The sequence below is a fragment of the Podarcis bocagei genome (assembly GCF_964188305.1).
Source record: "Podarcis bocagei genome assembly, chromosome: 15".
NCBI lineage: Eukaryota > Metazoa > Chordata > Lepidosauria > Squamata > Lacertidae > Podarcis > Podarcis bocagei.
This window is the reverse complement of record NC_138141.1, coordinates 12077232-12101968: the sequence shown is the minus strand read 5'-3', so window position 1 is coordinate 12101968 and position 24737 is coordinate 12077232. Positions and strand designations below refer to the sequence as shown.

The 24737-nt window shown below is 43.8% G+C and overlaps 1 protein-coding gene across 7 annotated transcripts in view; it reads left to right on the top strand.

Moving 5' to 3' along the window:
- PKNOX2 (PBX/knotted 1 homeobox 2) overlaps window positions 1-24737 on the top strand; it is a 443888-nt gene that overhangs the window by 350100 nt on the left and 69051 nt on the right. For all 7 annotated transcript variants that reach the window (XM_081171734.1, XM_081171729.1, XM_081171731.1 and 4 more), the window contains 2 exons: window positions 5063-5234; window positions 23766-23954. In XM_081171734.1, the coding sequence (XP_081027860.1) occupies window positions 5063-5234; window positions 23766-23954 (361 nt within the window). The remainder of the gene's footprint in view (window positions 1-5062; window positions 5235-23765; window positions 23955-24737) is intronic.

The window sequence follows — 24737 nt, the reverse complement described above, 5'->3', positions numbered from 1 at the left end:
TTGCTTCTCCACCCTGGGCAGCAAAATTTATTCCTTAGGAACAAAACTTACAATGGGCTGTATCCAATGTGGAGAGCTGTTAGATGATGGTGATTTTGTTATCCAGTCATGAGAGTTGTGAGGAAACCTCTTCTTCCCCTTACGGTGTTGCAGTTCCCAGAGAAGAGAGATTTTGGGAGTTGTAGGCTTGTGAAGGGAAAAGAAGTCTCCTGTCAGCACCCTTAACAAACTACAGTCCCCAGGATGCTTTGGGGGAAGCCATGGCTGTTTACAGTGATACTGCTTTAAATGTATAGTGCAGATGGAGCCTAAACCTCCGTGGGTATACTCTTGAGTAGGACCAGCATTGGCTACAACCCAATGTTCCAAACAAGGAACATGTATTTATTTGTTACATGCATGTGCAGTGCTAGAGGGAGACAGCAGGGGCAAGCACCCCCCAGACAAGGAACTTGGCTCCACACACACACACACACACACACCACAGTTGCTGGACTCAGAATATTTTTGCGGTGAGGACTCATTGCAAAAATAAGAGTGGAGGGGTGTTTTGTAGAATCAAACTACATTCATACCTCGGGTTACAGACGCTTCAGGTTGCGTTTTTTTGGGTTACGAATGCGCCGAAACCCAGAAGTACTGGAACGGGTTACTTCCGGGTTTTGGCAGTCGCGCATGCGCAGAAGTGCTAAATTGTGCTTTGTGCATGCGCAGAAGCACCGAATCGCAACCCGCACGTGCGCAGATGTGCTGCGGGTTTTGAACGTGCCTCCCGCATGGATCACATTCGCAACCCGAGCATCCACTGTAGAGTGAAGGGGGTGTTTTGTAGAATCAAACTTTGATGATTGACAGTAGAAAAAACGTTTTAGAATAAATTTCTCATATATATATATATATATATATATATATATATATATATATATATATATAATTTTTATTCAGTTTCCAATATACATTCTATCCATATTTAACATCCATTTCTAACATATACATCTTTTAGACTTCCCTCAGCCTATCTGGCAATTTTCCATATTATCACAATTACTCACATTTCTTAAATTTATATTGCACTTTAACAATCTTAATCTTATCATATCTTTTAAGCAACATTTCTACCAATCATTTTCACAGAGCTTCTTGAAAGCCAACAAGCGTTAATTGCTCCTCACATAAATTTTTGATATACTCTGTAAATTTATTCCAGTCCTCGGTGAATCTCTGATTGCGTTGGTTCCGAATTCTTCCCATTAATTCATCCATTTCTGCATATTCCATCAATTTCATTCTCCATTCTTCCCTCGTCGGCATTTCTTCCTGTTTCCACTTCTGGGCCATCAAAATTCTAGCTGCTGTCACTGCATACCTAAATAACTTCATATCCTTCTTTTTAATTTCATTCCCTAATATTCCTAATAAAAATGCTTCTGGTTTCTTAACAAAAGTATATTTCAACATTTTCTTCATCTCATTATAAATCATTTCCCAGAAACCTTTCACTTTCTTACATTCCCACCACATGTGATTAAATGTTCCTTCTTTATTACTAACTTTATACATCTTACCAAGTTTCACTGGTGTTACATACCATCTATATATCATTTTCATAACATTTTCTTTTATTGTAGTGCATGCAGTGAATTTCATTCCTTCTTTCCACAATTTTATCCACTCATCAAGTTGTATATTATAACCAAAATCTTTGGCCCAAGATCATAACTGATCGTTTTAGAATAAATTTCAGTGGCCGGACTTGTAGGATCTGCTTTGTTTTACCCCACAATCCCAACAGGAGTCACATGCAATAAGGCATATGTTTAAAATGATAAGAATTCCGAGGCCAGGGATTTGTTGTGTTATGTTTGGGTTTAAACGGACAGAAAGCACAAGTGGAAATCTTTGTGCTGACAAAACATGTTAATGGATACCACCCCAAGTTTTTGTTTTTATTTTTTTAAGGGAGGCAAAGTGGACAGGATGTATGAAGCACAGCTCAAAAAGCCCTGGAACCACCCCCCTCCCCTGCAGCAATCATTTCTCTTGAATATCAACTTAATAAATTAATTTATTATTTCGGTCACAGACCAGTTCCAGCTCACATACAATATCAGGGAAGTCATAAAACATGATAGGGATACATTTGAATTTGCAATTGGGTATAACAGGGACAATACAGATATAGAATGTCAACTTGCTCCTGTTTTAAGGAACAAACAAAAAAACACACCCTAAAAATTACATGCTGTTATGAGAGTCTTCCACTTTCTAGGACTTTGTTCTTTTTGAGCCGCAGCCATGTACAAAGAGGTTGCAAACTGCTGCTTTTCTCTCTCTCTCTCTCTCTCTCTCTCTCTCTCTCTCTCTCTCTCTCTCTCCTCCCACTGCCTGCACTTTAATTCTCTCCATAACATTGAGAAGGAATTTGTGCTGTGTGCAAAGGTGTGTGCATGTGGAGGGGGGGGGGTTGGGGTGCGTTGCTGAACTCCTACCACCTGGCATTACTGCTTGGATTATTAGTTCCTAGTAATTTAGTGCCCTTGCGCAGGGTCGATTTGTGCCTTTCATTTCTAATTGATCTAGAGGCTGTTTAAATGACAGCAGGCATCTGTTGAGAGTGGGAAGGTTCATAAGGCGAAATAATTCATAACACCGTCTGGAATTTGCCTTTCATATCCCTTAGCTAAGCCTCGGCAGGGCTGCCTAAATTACGACCAGGGAGGATTCCCCCCCCCCTCCATATTCAGCTCATGGCTTGAAGAATCTTGCATTAAACTGGGATCAGTCTAGATTAGACTGTAATATGCTGCAGTATTAGTAGCTGCAAATGAAGACTTATACCAGAGTTTAACCCCTTCACCTGCTTTTCTCTTTGCCTTGGTCCTGGAAGGCTTGGCTAATCCATTGGTTCCTCCGATTTGTTGATGTGTATAATAGATCTTTCAACCCACCGGACTCCTGGGATAACTTTAGCACTAAAGCATTCAAGACAACAGGTTTCGAAGAAATTAAAACACACTTGCTTTGATTAAATAAAGAGTGACTTTTCAGCCCTTAGTGAAATGGGCATATGGTTTTTCCAGCTCCTCGCATATGTGAAGGCAGGAGGGAAATGGGATATCTGATATTATGTTAGGCCTGCGCTGCCAATCTCAGCAGCCTTGTTGCCAAATTAGTGTACAGAGGTGTGGAGTACTTAATTTACTTGCAATGCACCTCTTGCCCTTCTTAGTTTCCCTCAGTGTAATGTCAGTTAGCAGATGGGTAGCCCAAGTGAGTTTACTGTCCTCAGTTTAACGCTGCTTACTTGTTTTCCCCTTTAAACTCTCAGCAGGTGACCTTAGTTTCAGGAGTAAACAACACATGGAGCAGGATTGTTCCTCCTTTCCCACACTCCCAACCTTCATATGGTAGTTGAGTTGTTTTCCATAGAGTCTACATGGGTACCCTCCAGTAGTGTAGTGGGAAATTCAGAAGTACAGGGTCCCTTCATTACAGTCACATCCACATTCCCTCACAGCCATTGTTTATTATACAACAAACTTATGACTGTACAATAATAATAATCGGGGTACATTGCCTTGTGTTGCCTTTCAGCTAAATCTACTACAGTGGTATCTCGGTTCTTGAACGTAATCTGTTCCGAAAGACCATTCGAGTTCTGAAATGTTCGAAAACCGAGGCACAAAGGGCTGTCTGCAAACACAATTGAGAAAATTGAAACACACACAGCGGAAGCCGTTTGACTTCCGAGGCACTTTCAAAAACGGAAGCATTTACTTCCGGGTTTTCAGCATTCAGGGGATGCGGGTGGCACTGTGGGTTAAACCACAGAGCCTAGGACTTGCCGATCAGAAGATTGGCAGTTCGAATCCCCGCGACAGGGTGAGTTCCCGTTGCTCGGTCCCTGCTTCTGCCAACCTAGCAGTTCGAAAGCGCATCAAAGTGCAAGTAGATAAATAGGTACCACTCTGGCGGGAAGGTAAACAACATTTCTGTGAGTTGCTCTGGCTTGCCAGAAGCAGCTTAGTCATGCTGGCCACATGACCCGGAAGCTGTACGCCGGCTCCCTCAGCCAATAAAGCGAGATGAGTGCCGCAACCCCAGAGTCGGCCACGACTGGACCTAATGGTCAGGTGTCCCGTTACCTTTACCTTTTCAGCATTTGGGTTCCAAAACGTTTGTCAACGGAGACATTCGAGAACTGAGGTATCACTGTGTTTTCTGTGCAAGTACAAATGAAGCTCTGCATCTGGGCAGCTGTAAAGAGATACTGCCTTTTGCATTGTTCCTGAACAAGGATACAGAGCCTTGTGCACAGCATCCTATTGTATTGCTGCTGTTCTTAGCTTGTGCTGTTCATTCATTGTTTGGCTTTAATTTGTCTTCTTTTGTACTACTCTCTGGATGGCTGCATTTAGTTGCTTGTTTTTAATTTGTGTGGGCTCTTTGAATGGGTAGTATGCAAACATTTTTAAATAAATTTCTTTTTAAAAAACTTGTATACATGGAGACTGGAGAGGATAGATGTGTGTAGCTCAGGAGCAGTGACTGAGGACACAATCCCATGCGCCACACACACACACACACACACACACACACACCATTCCCCAAACGTATGAAAAGAGCCAGTGTCACTTCCCAGATGTGTGAGTAGGACTTCTTCTTCATCACAGTTTCCCTGTATGTAGTTTTCCATGCTAGCAGCTGCCTTTACACTCCCCCTGCCAGATACATGTTTTAAGGATGTTCCTTTCCCTTCTCCTCTCCAGATCCCAGTTTTCAACAGTCAGTCAACAATGTGTGGCCAATATGTTCAATTCTCATTGGTCAGTTTTTTGAGGGTCCCTCCCCCTTAGGAGTTCCTTCTAATTATTATTATTTTGTCCTTCTGCAAAGTTTGGGATTGCTCCAAAACTGCTAATGCCACTCACTTGAGCACAGGTGATAGTGTTTTGGTTGCATAAATGGCAGTGGAAATAAAGGAAATGGTGGACCTCATCCACAGCATAAGTGAATTGTGTTTATCTGTGAAAATGACATTGTGTTTCCCTTTTCTCTTTAGACATCCTCTCTTCCCCCTCCTGACCCTGCTGTTTGAGAAATGTGAGCAGGCAACGCAAGGCTCAGAGTGCATCACTTCTGCCAGCTTTGATGTCGACATTGAGAATTTTGTACACCAGCAAGAACAAGAGCACAAACCATTCTTCAGCGATGACCCTGAGCTCGACAACCTGGTAATGGTTTTGCCCGGACCAGTTAGTCATGGAGTGTTGAACATTCTCAAGGGGAGATAGGTAGATAGATGATCAATAGGCACGGTAGGTAGATAGAGTGGGGGTGGGGCAAAAAGAGAGGGTAGGGAAAATGGTAGTGGAAAACTAGATATGAGGGAGACTTTTGATTCAAAATGCACACTAGAATAAAGTGTGCATACACTGGTGAAAATAACATAGAAAAACACATTATATTATGGGAAATTGCTTTGCAAAAATGTGTAGTTTAGGCAAAATTGCATATAAGCAAATTTGTGCAAGGAGAAATTTGCACCGGAAATGCTTGTGAATTTTCACGAGAAATTTGCAAACTGGTTTCAAAATGTGGAGAACAGAACTTAAGAATGGACAAATGAGAAACTAAGAGAAACAGAAAACTGGCAGGTTCTGCCATTTCTTTGGTTGACTTTTCTGATGACTTTTGAGGGCGCTATAAGAGGCAGAGAGCTTTTATTTTTAATTTTCAGCAGTTAGAGACAGCAGCGCAGACACTTACTTTTAAACATTATTCCTCTGCCATTCCTGCCTTAACCAGTTTTTGTCAGCAGTTCCCATGGAGGCAGCAGTCCACTGTCACGGGTCATCTCACCCCACATTTCATCTGAGGAAGGATGCTACTGTCCTCCTTCAGATGCTTTGCAGGGCAAGATGGTCCCTAAGGGAGGGAGGCTGCCAGCCGCCATGGGAAAGCAACAGCAGAAGAAACTGTTTTTAAAAAAGAGAGGAGTGGGGTGAGTTTGCTTTAGTTATGCCATTGCGTGATTTTTGTGGACGAACACTTTTAGTACATTTGCTTCATTTTAATAGGCGTTTATTTATTTAAGGCATTTATATGGCGATTAACCATTAGCATTTCTAAGTGGTGTACATAAAAATAAACCACACAGAGAATAAAACTATAAAAAAATCATCATAAAACTGAGCATAAAACCTGAACACTACATTAAAATGCCTGCTGGAATAAGAAAGCCTTTGTCATGTTCCTGAAGTTCAGCAAGGAGGGCACCTAACCTTCGTTGGGCAGAAGATCCACAGTTTTGGCCCCACAACGTTGAACACAGTATACAATGTTGTGCCTTGTCCCTTTAAATTGCTTCAGGAATCCTTTTGCACGTCGAGGTCCCCAAGCCACTCCCCAATAACTCACACATTACACATCAATTTTGTTTAAGGTTTTTGGTATGATTTTGGCCACAATTTTATTTAAATACACACATGTGAGTGGTTGCTTAGGCAGTGGTTACGACTATCTGTCCTTGCCCCAGGGACAGAACTGACTTCCGGATTCCAGCGGAAGCCAGTCAGGGAGAACCATATTGGGGAGAAATGAAGCTGGGCATCAGTCCCTCACTTCTCACCCACATGCTCCTGGGGGCTTGCACTGCCCAAGTCCAATGCCAGGGACTAGGACGAAAAGGATGGCAAGCCCCTGGATTCCTTTAACGGAATTCCCTCTCAGCACCACCATTGGAGGGGTAGGCACTTACCCCTCCACCAACCAATTTTAACCAATGCCTAACTACCAACCTTACAAGTTGTGACGATTTGCTACACAGTGGGCAAAAACCAAATGGCACCAGCCAACCAGCCAAATGGACAAAATTCCTACCAGGCCCCTGCCTCAAAAGCAGGGGCATAGCAGGCATAGCAAAGTCATAGCAGGCATAGCAAGGTCAAGCAAACAAACCCCCCCCCTCAATTCAGGGAGGATGGGCGGGTGATCCGGTCCAAGCAGCCAAGAGCTGGGCATCCAGCATTTAAAACCTCTGTCCCCTCCTCCAAATTGGCAACAAGAAAATCTCCCCAGAGACCCAATTTAACCAATCCCTGCCTGGGTCTCTCCAAACATCCACCCAGCAACAGTGGGGTGGCCTGTAGGCCCCCACCGCAACACGTGCTCTCTGTTAGGGAGAAGACGTTTTGTTTGAGGCAGTATGTACATTTAATAGAGCTAATCCATTTTGGAAAAGGAGAAACCTCTGACCGTGCTGCTTGGCTAAGACCAAGGAAACTCAGGTTGGGCTACTGGAATAAGTTAGGCCATTTGAGAAAACGTGCATGTGTCTTATTTTTGCATAACAGAGTCTGCTTCTAAGAACCAGGAGTCATTCATGGGGGCTGCCTTCTTGGGAGGATAGAATCAGTTACGTTGGGAGAATGGTTACGCTTGGGAATTGACATTTTTGAGAAGGAAATAGCCAATCTGGAGAGAGGACACTGTGCCTAAAGGGAGAACGCCTCTGGCATTTATTTAGCTCTACCAATAGTTCCTTTGGAGAATAGCCTTATATTACAAGGAATCATTAAGGAAGCCTCGCAGCCCAAAGGGATTGTGAAACCATGGACTCCTCCACATGACCTATGTATTGAGCGTTCATCCTGATTTGCTTGCACAAAGCTTATGCGGAGGTTAGATGAGCTCCAGCCTTTATTAAGTCTCCATTTTGATTTGTTTACGGGGCAGTGTGCATTCATCCTGATTTGCTTGCAGAGTGTATATTTGGTTTCCCGTTAGCCATCCACGCATCCCACTCTCCAGTGCATCTCACACATCACTTTGCAAACCACAAAAAGTCCAGTTCTTCGTTGCCAGGGTGACAGAGCCATTTAATCCACTTTAATTGTGCAAACCCAAAGTTCCAGTATGTGCTTCCGTCCCTTCCACAAAATACTGACCACCTGGAGGCATCCCTTGCCAGTTGCAGATACCCTAGATCTATGTCTATGGCTGGCTCCGTGTATATGTACTTATTGTTGTTGTTCAGTCATATCCAACTCTTCGTGACCCCATGGACCAGAGCACACCAGGCACTCCTGTCTTCCACTGCCTCACGCAGTTTGGTCAGACTCATGCTGGTAGCTTCGAGAACACTATCCAACCATCTCGTCCTCTGTCGTCCCCTTCTCCTTGTGCCCTCAGTCTTTCCCAACATCAGGGTCTTTTCCAGGGAGTCTTCTCTTCACATGAGGTGGCCAAAGTATTGGAGCCTCAGCTTCAGGATCTGTCCTTCCAGTGAGCACTCAGGGCTGATTTCCTTCAGAATGGAGAGGTTTGCTCTTCTTGCAGTCCATGGGACTCTCAAGAGTCTCCTCCAACACCATAATTCAAAAGCATCAATTCTTCAGCGAATAGCCTTCTTTATGGTCCAGCTCTCACTTCCATACATCACTGCTGGGAAAACCATAGCTTTAACTATACAGACCTTTGTTGGCAAGGTGATGTCTCTGCTTTTTAAGATGCTGTCTAGGTTTGTCATTGCTTTTCTCCCAAGAACCTGTACTTATTACAGGTGTTGTAATAATAATTAATGGCAAGAATCACCTAGCCTCAGCAAAATGGTATTTACAGCCACTGTCTTACATGCTAATAGTTCACGGTTTCAGAAAAGCCTGGCTAGCAAAGCTAACGTTAACTGTCGGCCATCCTCTTAAGTTTCCATATTACAGCTTAATGATATCCAGGTCTGCTTGGTCAAACCCAGCGTCCCTCCACTCCACGGCAAATGTTACATATCTTGGGTGATGTGGTTGGTGTGATATGAGAAATATTTAAAGGACACACAGACAATAATTTTGCATACACGGATCCCCATGTAAACGTCGGATTGTGTTGATAACGTGATGTCAGTTAAAATGTTATGGCTGAAAAATGTAAATAATGGTGTCTCTTCTGCATGATTATTGCCACCAGGGCAAGACTCTGGCATCTGGTTTTGAAAATACAGTCCCACCTAATGCAGGCATCTTGCTCAAGCTTCGTAGGTCTGCATCTGTGAAATATACTCAGAGTTGCAAAGTGATTTCATGCTCTTTATTCAGCTCATAGTGGTGAGGAGGAATGAATAAAAGTCCCCTCAAAGTATCTGCTTATATACATTATTTACACAATGGGCTGCACATGATTGGTTAATTCTGGAATTCTACTGTAAGCCAATCAGGTTGTGGATTCACTTATATCTGGAGCATGATTGGGTGGTTCCTGCCAACCAATCATACTGCTGCATTGTTCTTGGACCAATTAGACTGCTGCATTCTGAATCCTATTATTCTAGGACCAATCAGACTGCTGTAATTTGGATCCTATTGTTCTAGGACCAATCAGACTGCTGCAGTTTGGATCCTATTCAACTCAGTACATAACAATCTGGTCAGTCCCTGGTTGGGAGGCTGCCTGGGAATGCTGTTCATGTTGCTTTGAGTTCATTGACAGAAGAAGGGGGATGTACGGGTGATAAATACCTTGAAAAGTGCCACCCAGAGCATAACATGAGCAGATCCTGCTGACTCCGGCCATTGGCCCATCGTGTCCAGCTTCCTGTTCTCACTGTGGCCAGCCAGACTCTCATGGAAAGCCTGCAAGCAGGACCTGCGGACAAGCAAAACTCTGCCACCTGGAAACTGGCATTCAAAGGGATACTTCGCATAGTAATGATGTTCCCTGCACATAGGTAATGGCTGCCTGATTTGCATAATTAGTGCATAGTTATCTCTCTTAGGTACTCTTTGCAAATCCATGCATTGTGATTGGCCAGCCCCATTATTACCCAAATAGAGCACGTAGCTTTGAATAGTTATAGCATTGTGAACGGCTCAGTAGCCGCGCTGCAAATATGCTGATAATTCCTTTAACTGTCTAGTATAATCCTGTCTTCCAGCCTTTCTGTCTCTTTAGGGTCTGACGGCACATTTGCCACCTCAGCTTCTAGGCCACCTTTAGGAGAAGAACCCCCCACAAAGAAATCTTAAGTGGACTTTAAATAGTAATAAATACCAAGAAGGAAGTTTGCAAAAAAAAAAAAAAAAAAAGAAGGGAAAAAAGGCATTAACCTGCATAATATGACCAAGCACTTAATTCTTTATCATTCCCCCCCCTACTTTTCTCTTGACTCTCTTCAAAATTTCTGTTAGGTTTCACGTTACCTAGAGGGCACTCAACTTTTGCCCTGTGCATTCTAGGCACAAGCCCAAGCTTTCCTGGTCCATGTTCGAGAATGGCAGGGGAAGGCAGTTTTTTGATGCTGAATTGGAGCAAACGGCAATTGGAGCAAACAGGTTTTCTGTGGAGAGCTCTTTACTCTGATTCAGTGCTAAAGAACAGACTTTTGCAGGGGAAGCGCCAAGGCAGGAAGAAAGGCTCTCAGGCATGGACCTTGGAAAGCCCAGACCTGTGCCAATAAATGCAAAGGTGAGCACGGATGAGCCGAGAGATGTCTTATATTTGGTCACGCTCATGTCCACATTCAGAGCAGAGTGCCATGGCAGTGAAAGTGGACACATAATAAGCACATAAGAGCCTTACAGGGTCAGATCAAGATCCATCAAGCCAAGCATCTTGTTTTTCACAACGGTAAACCAAATACCGCTAGGAAGGTGGTGGTGATTTGCTGTTTACAACTAAGTCTCAAAGCAACTTAGAAATACAAGGGGACTTACACAAGTATTTGAAAGACAAAAATGCCATAAAATTGACAAAACAGTAAAATGCAGACAAGCTAAAAGTATTTGCCCTTCCAACATCAATGGCAAGGGAAACATTCTACTCCACCCCAGTAAAAGCTGAATGCCAGAAGGGGCCATAGGTTATCCCACATTAATATCCAAAAATCTGGCAGAACAGGAACATATTTGCCTGGTGCTTAAAAGTGGGCATTGTTGGCAGCAGGTGTGTTTTCTTATTTATTATTTTACATACCGTTTGATTGTAAAACAACAACAACAACAAGCTCAACAAGAAGAAAACTCTGGAATTATCTGTAAAAGGAGTCAAAAACAACTATTTAAAACATTCAGAAATAGTTGAGCTAAGAACTAGATTAGAATACACATCAACGTTCCACATTTATGGATAGGCTTGCCTAAACAAAGATGTTATTAGCAGGCGCTGAAAAGAGTACAGTGGTACCTCAGGTTAAGAACTTAATTCGTTCTGGAGGTCTGTTCTTAACCTGAAACTGTTCTTAGCCTGAGGTACCACTTTAGCTAATGGAGCTGCCGCGCCGCTGCTGCACAATTTCTGTTCTCATCCTGAAGCAAAGTTCTAACCCGAGGTACTATTTCTGGGTTAGCAGAGTCTGGAACCTGAAGCATCTATAACCTGAAGTGTCTGTAACCCGAGGTACCACTGCACAGTGAAGGCACATGCCTTCTGTCAACAGTCAGGGAGTTTCAAAGTATGGATGCTGCCACACTGAAAGATTGATTTCAGTGGAACAAGTATTACCGTATGTGGCAACTGTAAGCAGTGCCAGGTCAAAGCAGCTGAGATGAGGGATGGGATAAGTCCATGTTGCAAGTAAACTGGTCCCAAGCTGTCAAGGGCTTCCTATAGTAGTGGAAATCAGCCCTGAGTGCTGAAGGAAATCAGCCCTGAGTGCTCACTGGAAGGACAGATCGTGAAGCTAAGGCTCCAATACTTTGGCCACCTCATGAGAAGAGAAGACTCCCTGGAAACGACCCTGATGTTGGGAAAGATGGAGGGCACAAGGAGAAGGGGACGACAGAGGATGAGATGGTTGGATAGTGTTCTCGAAGCTGCTAACATGAGTTTGACCAAACTGGGGGAGGCAGTGGAAGACAGGAGTGCCTGGCATGCTCTGGTCCATGGGGTCACGAAGAGTCGGACACGACTAAATGGCTAAACAACAACAACATATTAGTGGTAAAAACCTTGAACTTGGCCTGGTAAGAAATCAGCAGGTCTCTGAGCACAGGTGTTATTTGCTGATGGGGTCTCACTCCTGTCAGCAACTGTGCTGCAAGCGTTCTGCACTCAACGCAGCTTCTGGATTAAGCATAAGGGAAGCCCCACGTAGAGCGCATTGTAGAGATCCGATCTTGAAAGCAACTGCAGCATGAGAGCATTCCACAATTTTGCAACTTCAACCCACGATGAGCAACTTTCAGTTGAAGGTACTTTGCCACCGGATCTCTTGTCTTCATATCCAAAGCACGTGATGAGCAGAAGGATCTTGGCCCTTCCTGCAAACCAGAAAGAAGACCTACAATCCTTAGATCTGGGACAAGGAGGTGAGTAATATTCTTGTGCGTTGAGAACATTGATCATTTTAAAGCAGCTGTGATTTTTTTCATTCTCGGCTTCCCGTTTTTCATTTTGATGCATATGACAGTTTATTTATTTTGTTATTTTTTCCAGGCTACAGTGGTATGGCGGCTTCCTTCGGTGAAATTGACAGGAATGGGGCTTGGAGGAGACCACAATGGGTTAAACGCCTGGGCTTCTGTCTTCCTTTGTTTTGAGAGATTGTCTGCAGAGTATAACCAGCTTGTTGCGACTGCCTCCTGCTATTTTTGCACAGATTATATGAAAGTTCACCGTTCTTATATCAGCATCCCGTGTCATTTATCCAAGGGATTCCGTGTCAAAGTGAAAGCTGTGCCAATGAATTCAGGAGCATTGCAAGGCGCTGCCGTCTTCCCACGAGGCCGGCTGGATCCATTCCTTGCCGTCACTTGAACTCGCTGCAATACATCTGTGGGACATAATTAAATGCAATAAATAGGAGAAAGCCCTTGGCACCAGCCTGCCAGGTTGCTGCTTGAACATTTCCATGCCTAGAAAACATGTCATCCCATCTTCTCGCACCCCCTGGAATGCCCAGCCATTACACCAGGGCATTCGAGATAAGACATAGGCACCAACCCTGGATTTCTTTGGCTTCGAAGCATTAGCAGTATAGGAAATACATTTACTCCTTACTGAGCACCATTGATTCTGCAGAAGTAAACAGCCGTCCAGCCATCGCCACCAGTGTGTTAGGATATGGAGCAGCTTTGAGAGACGGAATGGTATTTTGCTTAAAGCAAAACGATCCCACAAAATGACTAATAGCTCAGTTGTTTTCATGTGTTTCTTGCTGCAATGGCATTCCCTGCGACTCGCACTGATGTGGCTTGAGCTTCTGCATAGGAAGTTGCTTTCCACTGATACATCCACCCCGGGATTGTCCAAACATGGATGAGGAACCTGTGGCCCTTCAGGTGTTATTGGACTCCATCTCCCATCAGCCCCAGCTAGCTTGGCCAATGATCAGGGATGAAGGGAGTTGTCGTCGAACTATTCTGACTGGCAGTGGTTCTTCAGGGCAGAGGTCTGTCCTGTCACCAGCTTCCTAATCCTTTTAGCTGGAGATACCTGAGATAGAGATACCTGGGATCTTGAAATGAAATGAAACTTTATTTGTGTTAACCATTGGCCATAGCAATAAAAGGGCATTACGATGTGCACAAAACATCAGGAGTGGCTGCCAGGACCACATAACACCAGTCCTGAGAGATCTGCATTGGTTCCCAGTACGTTTCCGAGCACAATTCAAAGTGTTGGTGCTGACCTTTAAAGCCCTAAAAGGCCTCGGTCCTTGTATACCTGAATGAGCGTCTCCACCCCCATCGTTCAGCCCAAACACTGAGATCCAGCGCCGAGGGCCTTCTGGCGGTTCCCTCATTGCGAGAAGTGAGGTTACAGGGAACCAGGCAGAGGGCTTTCTTGGTAGTGGCGCCTGCCCTGTGGAATGCCCTCTCAGCAGATGTCAAGGAAATAAGCATCTATCTTATTTTTAAAAGACATCTGAAGGCAGTCCTGTTTAGTGAAGTTTTTAATATTTAATGCTGTATTGTTTTAACACTCGATTGGGAGCCGCCCAGAGTGGCTGGGGAAACTCAGCCAGATGGGCGGGGTATAAATAATAAATTATTATTATTATTATATAAAATAAAAGTCGATTATAATAAAACACAGTTTAGGGTCCTGAATCAGCAGTCAAACAGTGGGTCTTATTCTGATTGCCCCAGCTAAAAACCTTGCAACCTTTGCTGTCGTCTGTTCCTCTTGGTCTGCCAGGAGGAGGAACGCAGAGATAATTTCCTGGACAAAGCCCCCTACAACTACATCACCCAACCTCTCCAAGAGGTTTGTTTTCTGTCTGCGGAAACCTGGGATCTTCCGCATGTGTTCTACCAGGGAGCTGTGACCATACTTCACAATGAAGTAACCCTCATAGGATGCTGCCTTATCTAGTCCAGTGCTGTTTGTTCCAGTAGCAAATCTCCATAATCTCATGCAAGGCTTGGTTTTTCCCATCACTTGGTACGAGGAACTAAACCTTGGGCGTTCTGCATGAAAAACATGTAGCTTGGCCAGTGATATATGGTATTTATCACTGTGTACACATGCACTGCTAGTAAAAGGTCCCAAATTCCATCCCTGGCTGAAGTGAAGGACATGAGGCAGGAGTTGATAATGCAGGTGAGCTGTGCACAAGCAAGCTGCCAGCTAGCTCTGTGGAGGCTCCTTTTATTGACACAATATGGAAACCCAGGCAGATGCATTTTGGGCTGTGACCTTTACACATCTTCCAGTCCCGAGATCGTGGGGTGGCCCAAAGTTATTTTGGCACCTGTTTCCACCGCGTCATTTTCCCCTTGCACACAATGTATGATGAAGGAGACAAAGGTCACAGACAGGACACAGCAGACTACTGAGACTGCAGAAGGTTAGGCAGAGGGCAAGATGTTCAGACAGCTGTGGCCTTATCTATGAGGGGAGTGTGTTCCGCACCCCAAGGTTGTGGAGGCAGCTGAGGCTGCCCGTGGGCGGGGAGTGTGCCCCACAACCCAACGATCATTCCTACACCTGGCATCGGTGGTGTAGGAAGGGGGGTGCGGTGGGTGCAGGCCACCCCAGGTGTCATCACTGAGGGGGGTGACCACGGGGCCTGGCCTGCAGCGCGCCCGAGGCACACGTTTCTCCTGGGGACTGTGGTGGCTCCGGCATCTGCAGAAACGGCAACATGGGGCCTGCGGACTCCATGGAGGTTCTGCTCAGCGTACTCTGCCCTAGCTTGTCCCACCCCATGGGCGGCTTGCCCCATCTCCACTGCCTGGCACTTCCAGGTAGATTGACTAAGACCTCTCTCTCTGAAACCTTGGAGAGCCACTACCACTAAGGGATGAATCTGTAAATTTCAGGATCAGGTTCTCATTTTTACTCATGAGAATTGGTCAGCCTTTGATTCCCAAACCCCACCTCACCCCACCCTGTCTCATGGACCGCTTGAAAATTGCTATTTTTGGACTACAACTCCCATTATTCCTAGCTCCCATATTAAAATGCAAAGTGAACCAAATCGCTCCATCCCTAACTATCAATGAATCCAGACAATACTGGGTTATGCAGACTCAGTATAAGATATTTTTATCATTATCATTCTCTCACACGTTCCTCTTATTGGCTCATTTTCCCGCTGGGTCGCAGTTTGGTGGGAATTCCGCAAGAAATGGCTCCATCTAAGACAGGCTGTAGCAAATACGGTTTTTCCCCAAAGTTTGTTTGTTGTATCTACAAAATTTTAATGCTACTAATCCTATGTAAATTGTCCACCACTGCTGACGGCAAAGAGGAGATGAAAAGGCCAGCGACATTAAGCATCATTAGAATAAGAATCATGTATTCCTCACAGGCGAGATGCACATAATTAGAAATTAGAAAAAGGTCAGATCTTGCCATTATCAACTCAATCAGCTGCTGAGTGCCACACAGTCAATTAATTCAGCATCTGTATTTTTTACAACCCCGCGCACGTATTCCATCGGACTGTAACTCTTTATCCGGACAGATATACTGCTCAGCGAAGCAGGGACATAAAATGAGAGACCCCAAGCAAATGAGCTGAGATAATTGAGAGATTTATTTTACATACACACACATGTATATGTCAAGTCTTCGTGCCTTTGCCCTTGAATGCTGACTTTCAGGAAAGCAGATAGTTGGATGGACGCGCCGGGCTGACAGAGCATTCCTTGAGGACTTTTATTATTATCATTCGTTTATGTTACTTATTACATTTTTATCTTGCCCCTTCCTCACAAGGAGCTCAAGGTGGCCTTTGTGGTTCCTCCGGCCTGCATTTCATTCTCACAACAAGCCTGCGAAGTAGAATAGATTGAAGCAGGCTTCCTCAACCTCGGCCCTCCAGATGTTTTTTGGCCTACAACTCCCACGATCCCTAGCTAGCAGGACCAGTGGTCAGGGATGATGGGAATTGTAGTCTCAAAACATCTGGAGGGACGAGGTTGAGGAAGCCTGGGTAGAAGGATGGTGATTGCTGATTTGAAACCAGCACTCATTCCAGTCCAGCACTCAATTTGCTCAATAAGTGTGTGTGTGTGTGTGTGTGTGTGTGTGTGTGTGTAATAGAATTGTGAGACAACCTGTTTGTTCAGAAAAAGCTGTCACTACTGCTTCTTCTCCACTCCTCTCAGGGCAAGATGGTCCTTCAGTTTTTTCCCTCCAACTTTATTGGTCAGACTATTTCCCCATGTAATCATTAAAATTAAAAGAACGCTTACCAAAAAAAATACCATGCACAAATTTTATACAACTTGATGTTACCTTTCTTTTCTTTTTTTGGTGATAAAAATCCTCTTTTCCTTTCCTTTTCTGACAATGCATTAGTGTCAATCCTAAGTGGGAGGCAACGAATCGAATGCACATTAGTTTGCCTCAACCTGTGAAATTTCATGGATTCTTAATAAGTGCATAGGGTGACCTTTGAAGCACGTTTAAAGCACAAGCCGCCTCCCCCCCCCAATAACCCCGGGAACTGTAGTTTATCCCCCACAGAGCTGCAATTCCCAGCACCCTTAACAAAGTACAGTCCCAGTGTATGGTGTGAATAAGACCGAAGTGTGTGTGTCGGGAAACAGACAGATAAAAATCCAAGGTTGCATTCAGCTAACCTCTACTCAGGGTAGACCCACTTATAATTACCCATGTAGTAATTTCTGGCTAGACAGCATCTTAAAAAGCAAAGATATCACCTTGCCCACAAAAATCTGTACAGTGGTACCTCAGGTTACAAATGCTTCAGGTTACATACGCTTCAGGTTACACACTCCACTAACCCAGAAATAGTGCTTCAGGTTAAGAAGTTGCCCAGAGTGGCTGGGGAAGCCTTGCCAGATGGGCAGGGTATTATTAATAATAATAATAGTAATAATAATAATAATACAGTGGTACCTTGGGTTACAGATGCTTCAGGTTACAGACGCTTCAGGTTACAGACTCCGCTAACCCAGAAATAGTACCTCAGGTTAAGAACTTTGCTTCAGGTTGAGAACAGAAATCGGGCTCCGGCGGCGTGACAGCAGCACAAGGCCCCATTAGCTAAAGTGGTGCTTCAGGTTAAGAACAGTTTCAGGTTAAGAACAGCCCTCCGGAACGAATTAAATACTTAACATGAGGTACCACTGTATAGTTAAAGCTATGGTTTTGCCAGTAGTGATGTATGGAAGTGAGAACTGGACCATAAAGAAGGCTGATCGCCGAAGAATTGATGCTTTTGAATTATGGTGCTGGAGGAGACTCTTGAGAGTCCCATGGGCTGCAAGAAGATCAAACCTATCCATTCTTAAGGAAATCAGCCCTGAGTGCTCACTGGAAGGACAGATCCTGAAGCTGAGGCTCCAATACTTTGACCACCTCATGAGAAGAGAAGAATCCCTGGAAAAGACCCTGATGTTGGGAAAGACGGAGGGCACAAGGAGAAGGGGACGACAGAGGATGAGATGGTTGGACAGTGTTCTTGAAGCTACAAACATGAGTCTGACCAAACTGCGGGAGGCAGTGGAAGACAGGAGTGCCTGGCGTGCGCTGGTCCAGGGGGTCACGAAGAGTCTGACACGACTGAACGACTAAACAACAACAACATTAATTTCAGGAGGTCTTCTCCAAGTATGAATAGCGTTGGGTGCAACCTATACAAGACAGGTTGAAACTACTGAGATGTATTACAGGTGGTGAACATTTTAGGCTTATCCAATTGACGTGCGCTCGCCAATGTGCAGGTCCTTTTGGACCCTGAAGAAGGTAGAACGGGGGCAGGGTGGGCTGTCACAGCACATGGTACCCTTATGCGCACTTCGCCAATGCCCATGGAGGTTGGGAATGGAACCCCATGTGAAATGGTCATCGCCTGTCTTGGATTCCTGTGTGAATGTTCTGGGGTGCCCTGTGTTTCCGTGAGCTAGTGATTCTTGGATGTGGCTCCAGAAAGGGCCTGTAGTCAGTGGGATTTTTTTGGGAGGGTGCCAGTCCTGCATACCCTTGCAGATTTTAATTTGTCCAGATTTTAATTTGTCTGAATTAATTTGAAGATGTATTTTAATTAATTGATGCCTGTTTTTATGTATACTGTGTTATTTATATGATGTTAGCCGCTCTGAGCCCAGCTCTGGCCAGGGAGGGCGGGGGGCAGGGTACAAATAATAATAATAATAATAATAATAATAATAATAATTATTATTATTATTATTATTATTATTATTATTATTATTATTATTATGTGCCCCCAGAAAAAGGCCCTGCCCATAGTCATCATTTCCTGCTTTCTACCGAATCACGCATGTACACACATACAACTGAATCACACACATGCATGCGTGCGCATGAGCTCACACGCTCTCCCCGTCCAAAATCCAAAATGGCAACTGTGCTATCATGGTTTCCATAGGAAAGGCCCAGTAAGCAGTACTTCTCCTAAAGGTAAAGGGACCCCTGACCATTAGGTCCAGTCGTGGCCGACTCTGGGGTTGGGGCGCTCATCTCGCTTTATTGGCCGAGGGAGCCAGCGTACAGCTTCCAGGTCTTGTGGCCAGCATGACTAGGCCGCTTCTGGCGAACCAGAGCATTGCACGGAAACGCCGTTTACCTTCCCGCCGGATCAGTACCTATTTATCTACTTGCACATTGATGCGCTTTTGAACTGCTAGGTTGAACTGCTAGCTGGGACCGAGCAACGGGAGCTCACCCTGTTGTGGAGATTTGAAGCACCAACCTTCTGATCGGCAAGTCCTAGGCTCTGTGGTTTAACCCACAGCGCCACCCGTGTCCCTCTAGTACTGCTCCTACATCCTGCCAAAGGCATCCCAGCTCACCCCATCTGCGTCGCTTTGCTCCTTCCTGTCATCTGTAAAAAATGAACAATGGCGTACAGGAGTGCTTCAGCAGTTCCCATTCAAGGGACAAGCCCCATCCAAGCTGCAGCTGCAACGGACTCCCAGGAGGTTTTTTTGGGGGGGCTGTGTCATCCCTTTAATCTCAACAATGCTCTATAGAGTAGAGCAGGGAACGAGAGGAATTTGCCCCCTATCTGATCCTGGGTTGCTATGCTTCTGATTAACCTTTTTTCTTTCTGTGTTTGTCAATTCCCCCATACACACACACACACACACACACACACAACCATGCCCTTTCCTCCTGCCTCCCTTCTGTCTTTGTGATTCGATTTGGAAAGCCTTCAGTGTGCATTAGGAGAGAAAATCACCTCCTTATCTTCAGGTCATCCTCACTAGGCTCTCATCACTGTCCAGCGCTTCCGCTGCTTCTTTCCCTGAGGGTAGGCATCCGTTGGCAAAGAGCAAAAAGGGGGTGTCCCTGTTTGTGCTGGACTCCTTCCCTAATTGTACCATGGCAAGCTCCCTCGCAGACTAGAGGGCCATCCCAAGTTAATTTGCATAGTCGTCTTACCCATGAGCAGCCTGTGACTAATAGTTTGTAAAGGTGGCCACTAAAATTAGCAAGTTGAAAAAGTGCTTTGAAATTTAAAGACTCTTTGTTACATAAAAAAGCAGATTTATTGCCCTGTGGTGAATAGCTGGGATTTTATATATTATTCAAGATTTTGAGCCGGGGCTGTAAAACGTACGGTCTCAGTTCCATGCATGGAATGTTTTATGTGTAAATTTTTTAACATTTATGGGGTATATTTTACTGAGGCCAAGGCTTTGCTCATGGGAGAGCTTATAGGCATGTTTCCACTCTCCAGCCTTGTTAGGCAGAGTGGCCAGCTGAGAATAATCAGGGACGCTTTTGCATAGAACACTTACAGCTGGGTCCCAAAAGCACTCCGGGAGCGAGATGCTGAGTTTTGCAAATGGAGCTTCTGGTGTTTTTGGCCTGCTTAGAGGACAGAAACATCCATTTTAAAACATGGATGCAATACCTGGTTCAGATCAATGGGAAACCATGGTTGCCTGCCACACAAGGGAGCCACGAAAGAGCATGCTGTCCGCTCCCCTACCCTTCTCTTTCGCACGCCAAACATCTTTGCTTCCAGTTTTAAACTGGAATTTAAGTGCAATTCCCCCAGCATGTCCAAACTCGAGAAAGGAAGCATGGTTTGTTAAAGCTATAGTTTAGGAGCCAGCTGGAGTCAGAAACCGTGGTTTGATTCTGGCTTGCTCTTACTGACTATTGTTTAAAGCAGGGATGACTGAACATGTAATCCTCCAGGAGGCTTTTGTGGTCCCCTGAGATTCTTCCAAAATTTATTTTAAAATTAGGAAATTATAAATCACTTCCAGTATTTGTTGCCCTTCAAATGCCCCCCTTTTCCATTTTGATCCAGCTAAGTTATAAAAAAAATGTCCAGTGGCACCTTAAGGTAAAGTTAAAAGGACCCCTGACCATTAGGTCCAGTCGTGGCCGACTCTGGGGTTGCAGCGCTCATCTTGCTTTACTGGCCGAGGGAGCCGGCGTATAGCTTCCGGGTCATGTGGCCAGCATGACTAAGCCGCTTCAGGCGAACCAGAGCAGCACACGGAAACGCCGTTTACCTTCCCGCCGGAGCGGTACCTATTTATCTACTTGCACTCTGACGTGCTTTCGAACTGCTAGGTTGGCAGGAGCAGGGACCAAGCAACGGGAGCTTACCCCGTCATGGGGATTCGAACTGCTGACCTTCTGATCGGCAAGTCCTAGGCTCTGTGGTTTAACCCACAGCGCAACCCGCATCCCTCTGTGGCACCTTAGAGACCAACTAAGTTTGTTCTTGGTATAAGCTTTCGTATGTATGCACACTTCTTCAGATACTGATTTTTTTATATTTTATATATATTTTGACTGCGTCAGACTAATAAGGCTACCTACCTGCAGCTAAGTTATACTCAGAGTAGACCCTTTGACATTAATGAACCTAAGTTAGCCATGTAGATTAACTTCAGTAGGTCTACTGACTAGAACTAGCATTGGAAACAATCTATAGCCTTTTCAGTGACTGCACCTACGTTTGCAATCTACTGCTGAGAATGGATCAGATTGCTCCTATGCGCATCTTGGCTGCACTCTATAGAGTGCCTTCAAGGAGTTGACTCAAACCAACCAAATTCAATCCTAACTGAGTTTCATTGAAAGCAGCACCTGTATTCTCAGAGACTTTCCAACTGTAGATTGACAATAATGGTATGTTTGTTTGTTTTTTCTTTATTGAGTTTATATACCGCCCTATACCCGGAAGTCTCAGGGCAGTTCACAGAACAAAATCAAAATATAAAACCACAAAATATATAATCAAAATAAAAAACAACAACCCAATAAACCCCCCCCCCAAAAAAAATAACACATTTTAAAAGGGCATTGGATGAATATGAATGAATATTATATAAGAAATATGTAACTTTGTGGTAGAAAGTAATGGATAGACAAAGTACAGTGAGATTAATTGGAAGTCAGTTTTAAATTTCTTTTCTATAAATTTTATAATTGTGTTCAATACCAGGAGTATATATGATGCTTTATATTAATCTTCTTATATCTTATAGTGTGGTGGTTTCAGTTACAGATAGGTAGCCGTGTTGGTCTGCCATAGTCAAAATAAAAAAATTCCTTCCAGTAGCACCTTAAAGATCAACTAAGTTAGTTCTTGGTATGAGCTTTCGTGTGGTGGTTTGTTTGATTTTTCTGTTATTTGTTTGTTTGAGTGTATGTTTGTTTACTTGCATGTACGTCTGTTTTTCATAAATGTATTTATTTTAAATTTAAATAAATAAGGATGATTAGTATTAATAATATTCTTTGGTGGTTGTCTTGCAGCCATAGAACTCCTTCGCCCTGGAGAGTTGCCAAACACTAGACAACTTTTACAAGCACTGTTAGACATGTTCCCTCATGGTACCTTTTAGTGGACTAGTATTTTATGAATGAGAGAGTGTGCACCTTTGTTTCAAACACGTAGTTCTAGCTTGTGAAGTTCACTGTCTTTCTAAGTGTGGCTGGGCTGCATTTCACCAAACCTAGAGTCACAAACATTAAGTATCAGTGAGGAAGGGATATGCCAGAATTGTAAATCGCTATGGAAACTAGAAACTTTCTGCATACCTTACAGCAGGTATGGATAACCTGTGGCCGTTCAGATGTTGGGGTCCAACTCCCATCAGCCCTAGCCAGCATGACCAATGGTCAGAGATTATGGGAGCTGGAATCCAAAGGCATCTGAATGGCCACAGATTTCCCCACTCCTGGTTCACTGATTTTATCATCATCTAATAATAATAATAATAATAATAATAATAATAATAATAATAATAATAATAATAATAATAATAATAATAATATATTTTAAAAAATATATATCCCACCCAACTGGCTGGGTTGCCCCAGCCATTCTGGGCAGCTTCCAACACATATAAAAACATAATAAAACATCAAACATTAATAGTAGCAATCTGATTCAATACAAAAAAAGCTCACAATATCTTTAAAAGATACAACTTATAGCAAATAAAGCAATATTCAGCAATCCATTTAAAAATACAGTCATACCTTGGCTCCCGAACTCCTTGGGAGTCTAACATGCCAGCTCCCGAACGACCGAAAACCGGAAGTGAGTGTTCTGGTTTTCAAACTTTTTTTGCAAGCCGAACGTCCAGCATGGCTTCCCCTATTGTTTCCGGTGCACCTGCGCAATTGGGAACCAATTGGAAGCCGCGCCTTGGTTTTCAAACTTTTCGGAAGTCCAACAGACTTCAAGAACGGATTCCATTCGACTTCTAAGGTCTGTCTGTAACAGTAAACAGTAAAATTAAATATCAGCAAGCAATAATTAAACAGTTTACTACTATCAATTACAATAAAGTATTACTAAACAGTAAAAACAACAGCAAGTCACAATGCATAAAATACCACAAAACATAAAAAGCCAGGAAACACAACTTATAAAATTATTTTTAAATCCTTGTTAGTATATGTTTAGGTCACTAGTAGGGCTGCCACTGGGTTAAATAAACATTGGTAAATAACCAAGAGTTTTATTTAGTTCAATTTGCCTATGAAAAAAGATAGTTCTGAAGAAAATTATATACTTTGGTTTAAGATGATACACTGAGGTGCCTCAATAGGCCTATTCATAAAAGATACATTTTATCTTGCTCATGAGAGGGGGAACCTATTCTAAGATGGTCTTGTCTTTTGCAGTTTCTATCAGTACTTGTGTTGTAGAAACAAATAAATTCCATTTGCTAGGCAATTAATCAGGCAGGAGGCTTGTTAATCCATAAGAATATTCCAACTGTTTCAGGCAGCCAATGAATGGATACGTTTTGGCACCCCTGGTTGCTATGCTTATCTTTTGAATGTGATGGTGAATGCTTTCTATCAGTGGACTGACCCTCTGCTCTCTTGGGTTTCTTCTTGATCCCTAGATGGTGAAAGCCATTCAGGTCCTGAGAATTCACCTCCTGGAGCTGGAGAAAGTGAATGAATTGTGCAAGGACTTTTGTAATCGTTACATCACCTGCCTCAAAACTAAGATGCACAGCGACAACCTACTCAGGAATGACCTCGGGGGGCCTTACTCCCCAAACCAGTCCTCCATAAACCTACACACACAGGTAATAGTTGAAAAATGCTCAATGTAGCATGCCTCCTTAAAGAATTTCAGGGTTTCTTCAAGCTGTTCTGTATTTTCTACTGTAGAAAAGTTAGCATTTATTTCATTTTTTCTTTTCTTTTGTGGACTGGCAAAAGATCTTAGAGAAACGTGGATATTTCCAGGCATCAGAGAAATGAAGCTATGGTATTTAAAACTCTGCACCAGGGTGAGCCAAAACTGATTTATGCAACCTGTATAAATAGCATTGAGCAGTGTTATTGGGTAACTATGACTGAGGATTGATTCTGTTTTTGATAGCCAATGGAAGGGGCACTGAAGCGCTTTTCCCTGATCACAGGAAATCCTACTGAGTCCCCAGCCTTATCCCCAGCTTCTGAGACTTCACCCAGCCGCCTTCCGGCAGAACTTCCCGAACCAAAGTTACTTTAAAAGAGAAGGAGAAAAGCAGAGAATCTCAGAATTAACTATAACTGAGGTCAGCAGGTGTTAGATTAAGATCTGCTGGTAGAATGGATATTTCAGTAAAAGGACTGCAAAGTAGCTTCAGTTCTGGTGCCCCAAACAAATTCCTGGGCTCAGAATTTTTGAATTCTACATGTATGGCTCTATTTGGGGGGTTTGGGGGGTTCTAGCAAAAAAAGGGGGAGAATTAGAACCCATGTTTGTCCACCTCTGTCCCATGGGGCTTGTGAACCCGGGATTTGGACTAGTAAATTGGAGGGGGCGATCTCTTACTATGTGACTTTTCTGGTTGTATTCAGTTTAGGTTCCACCAGCACAC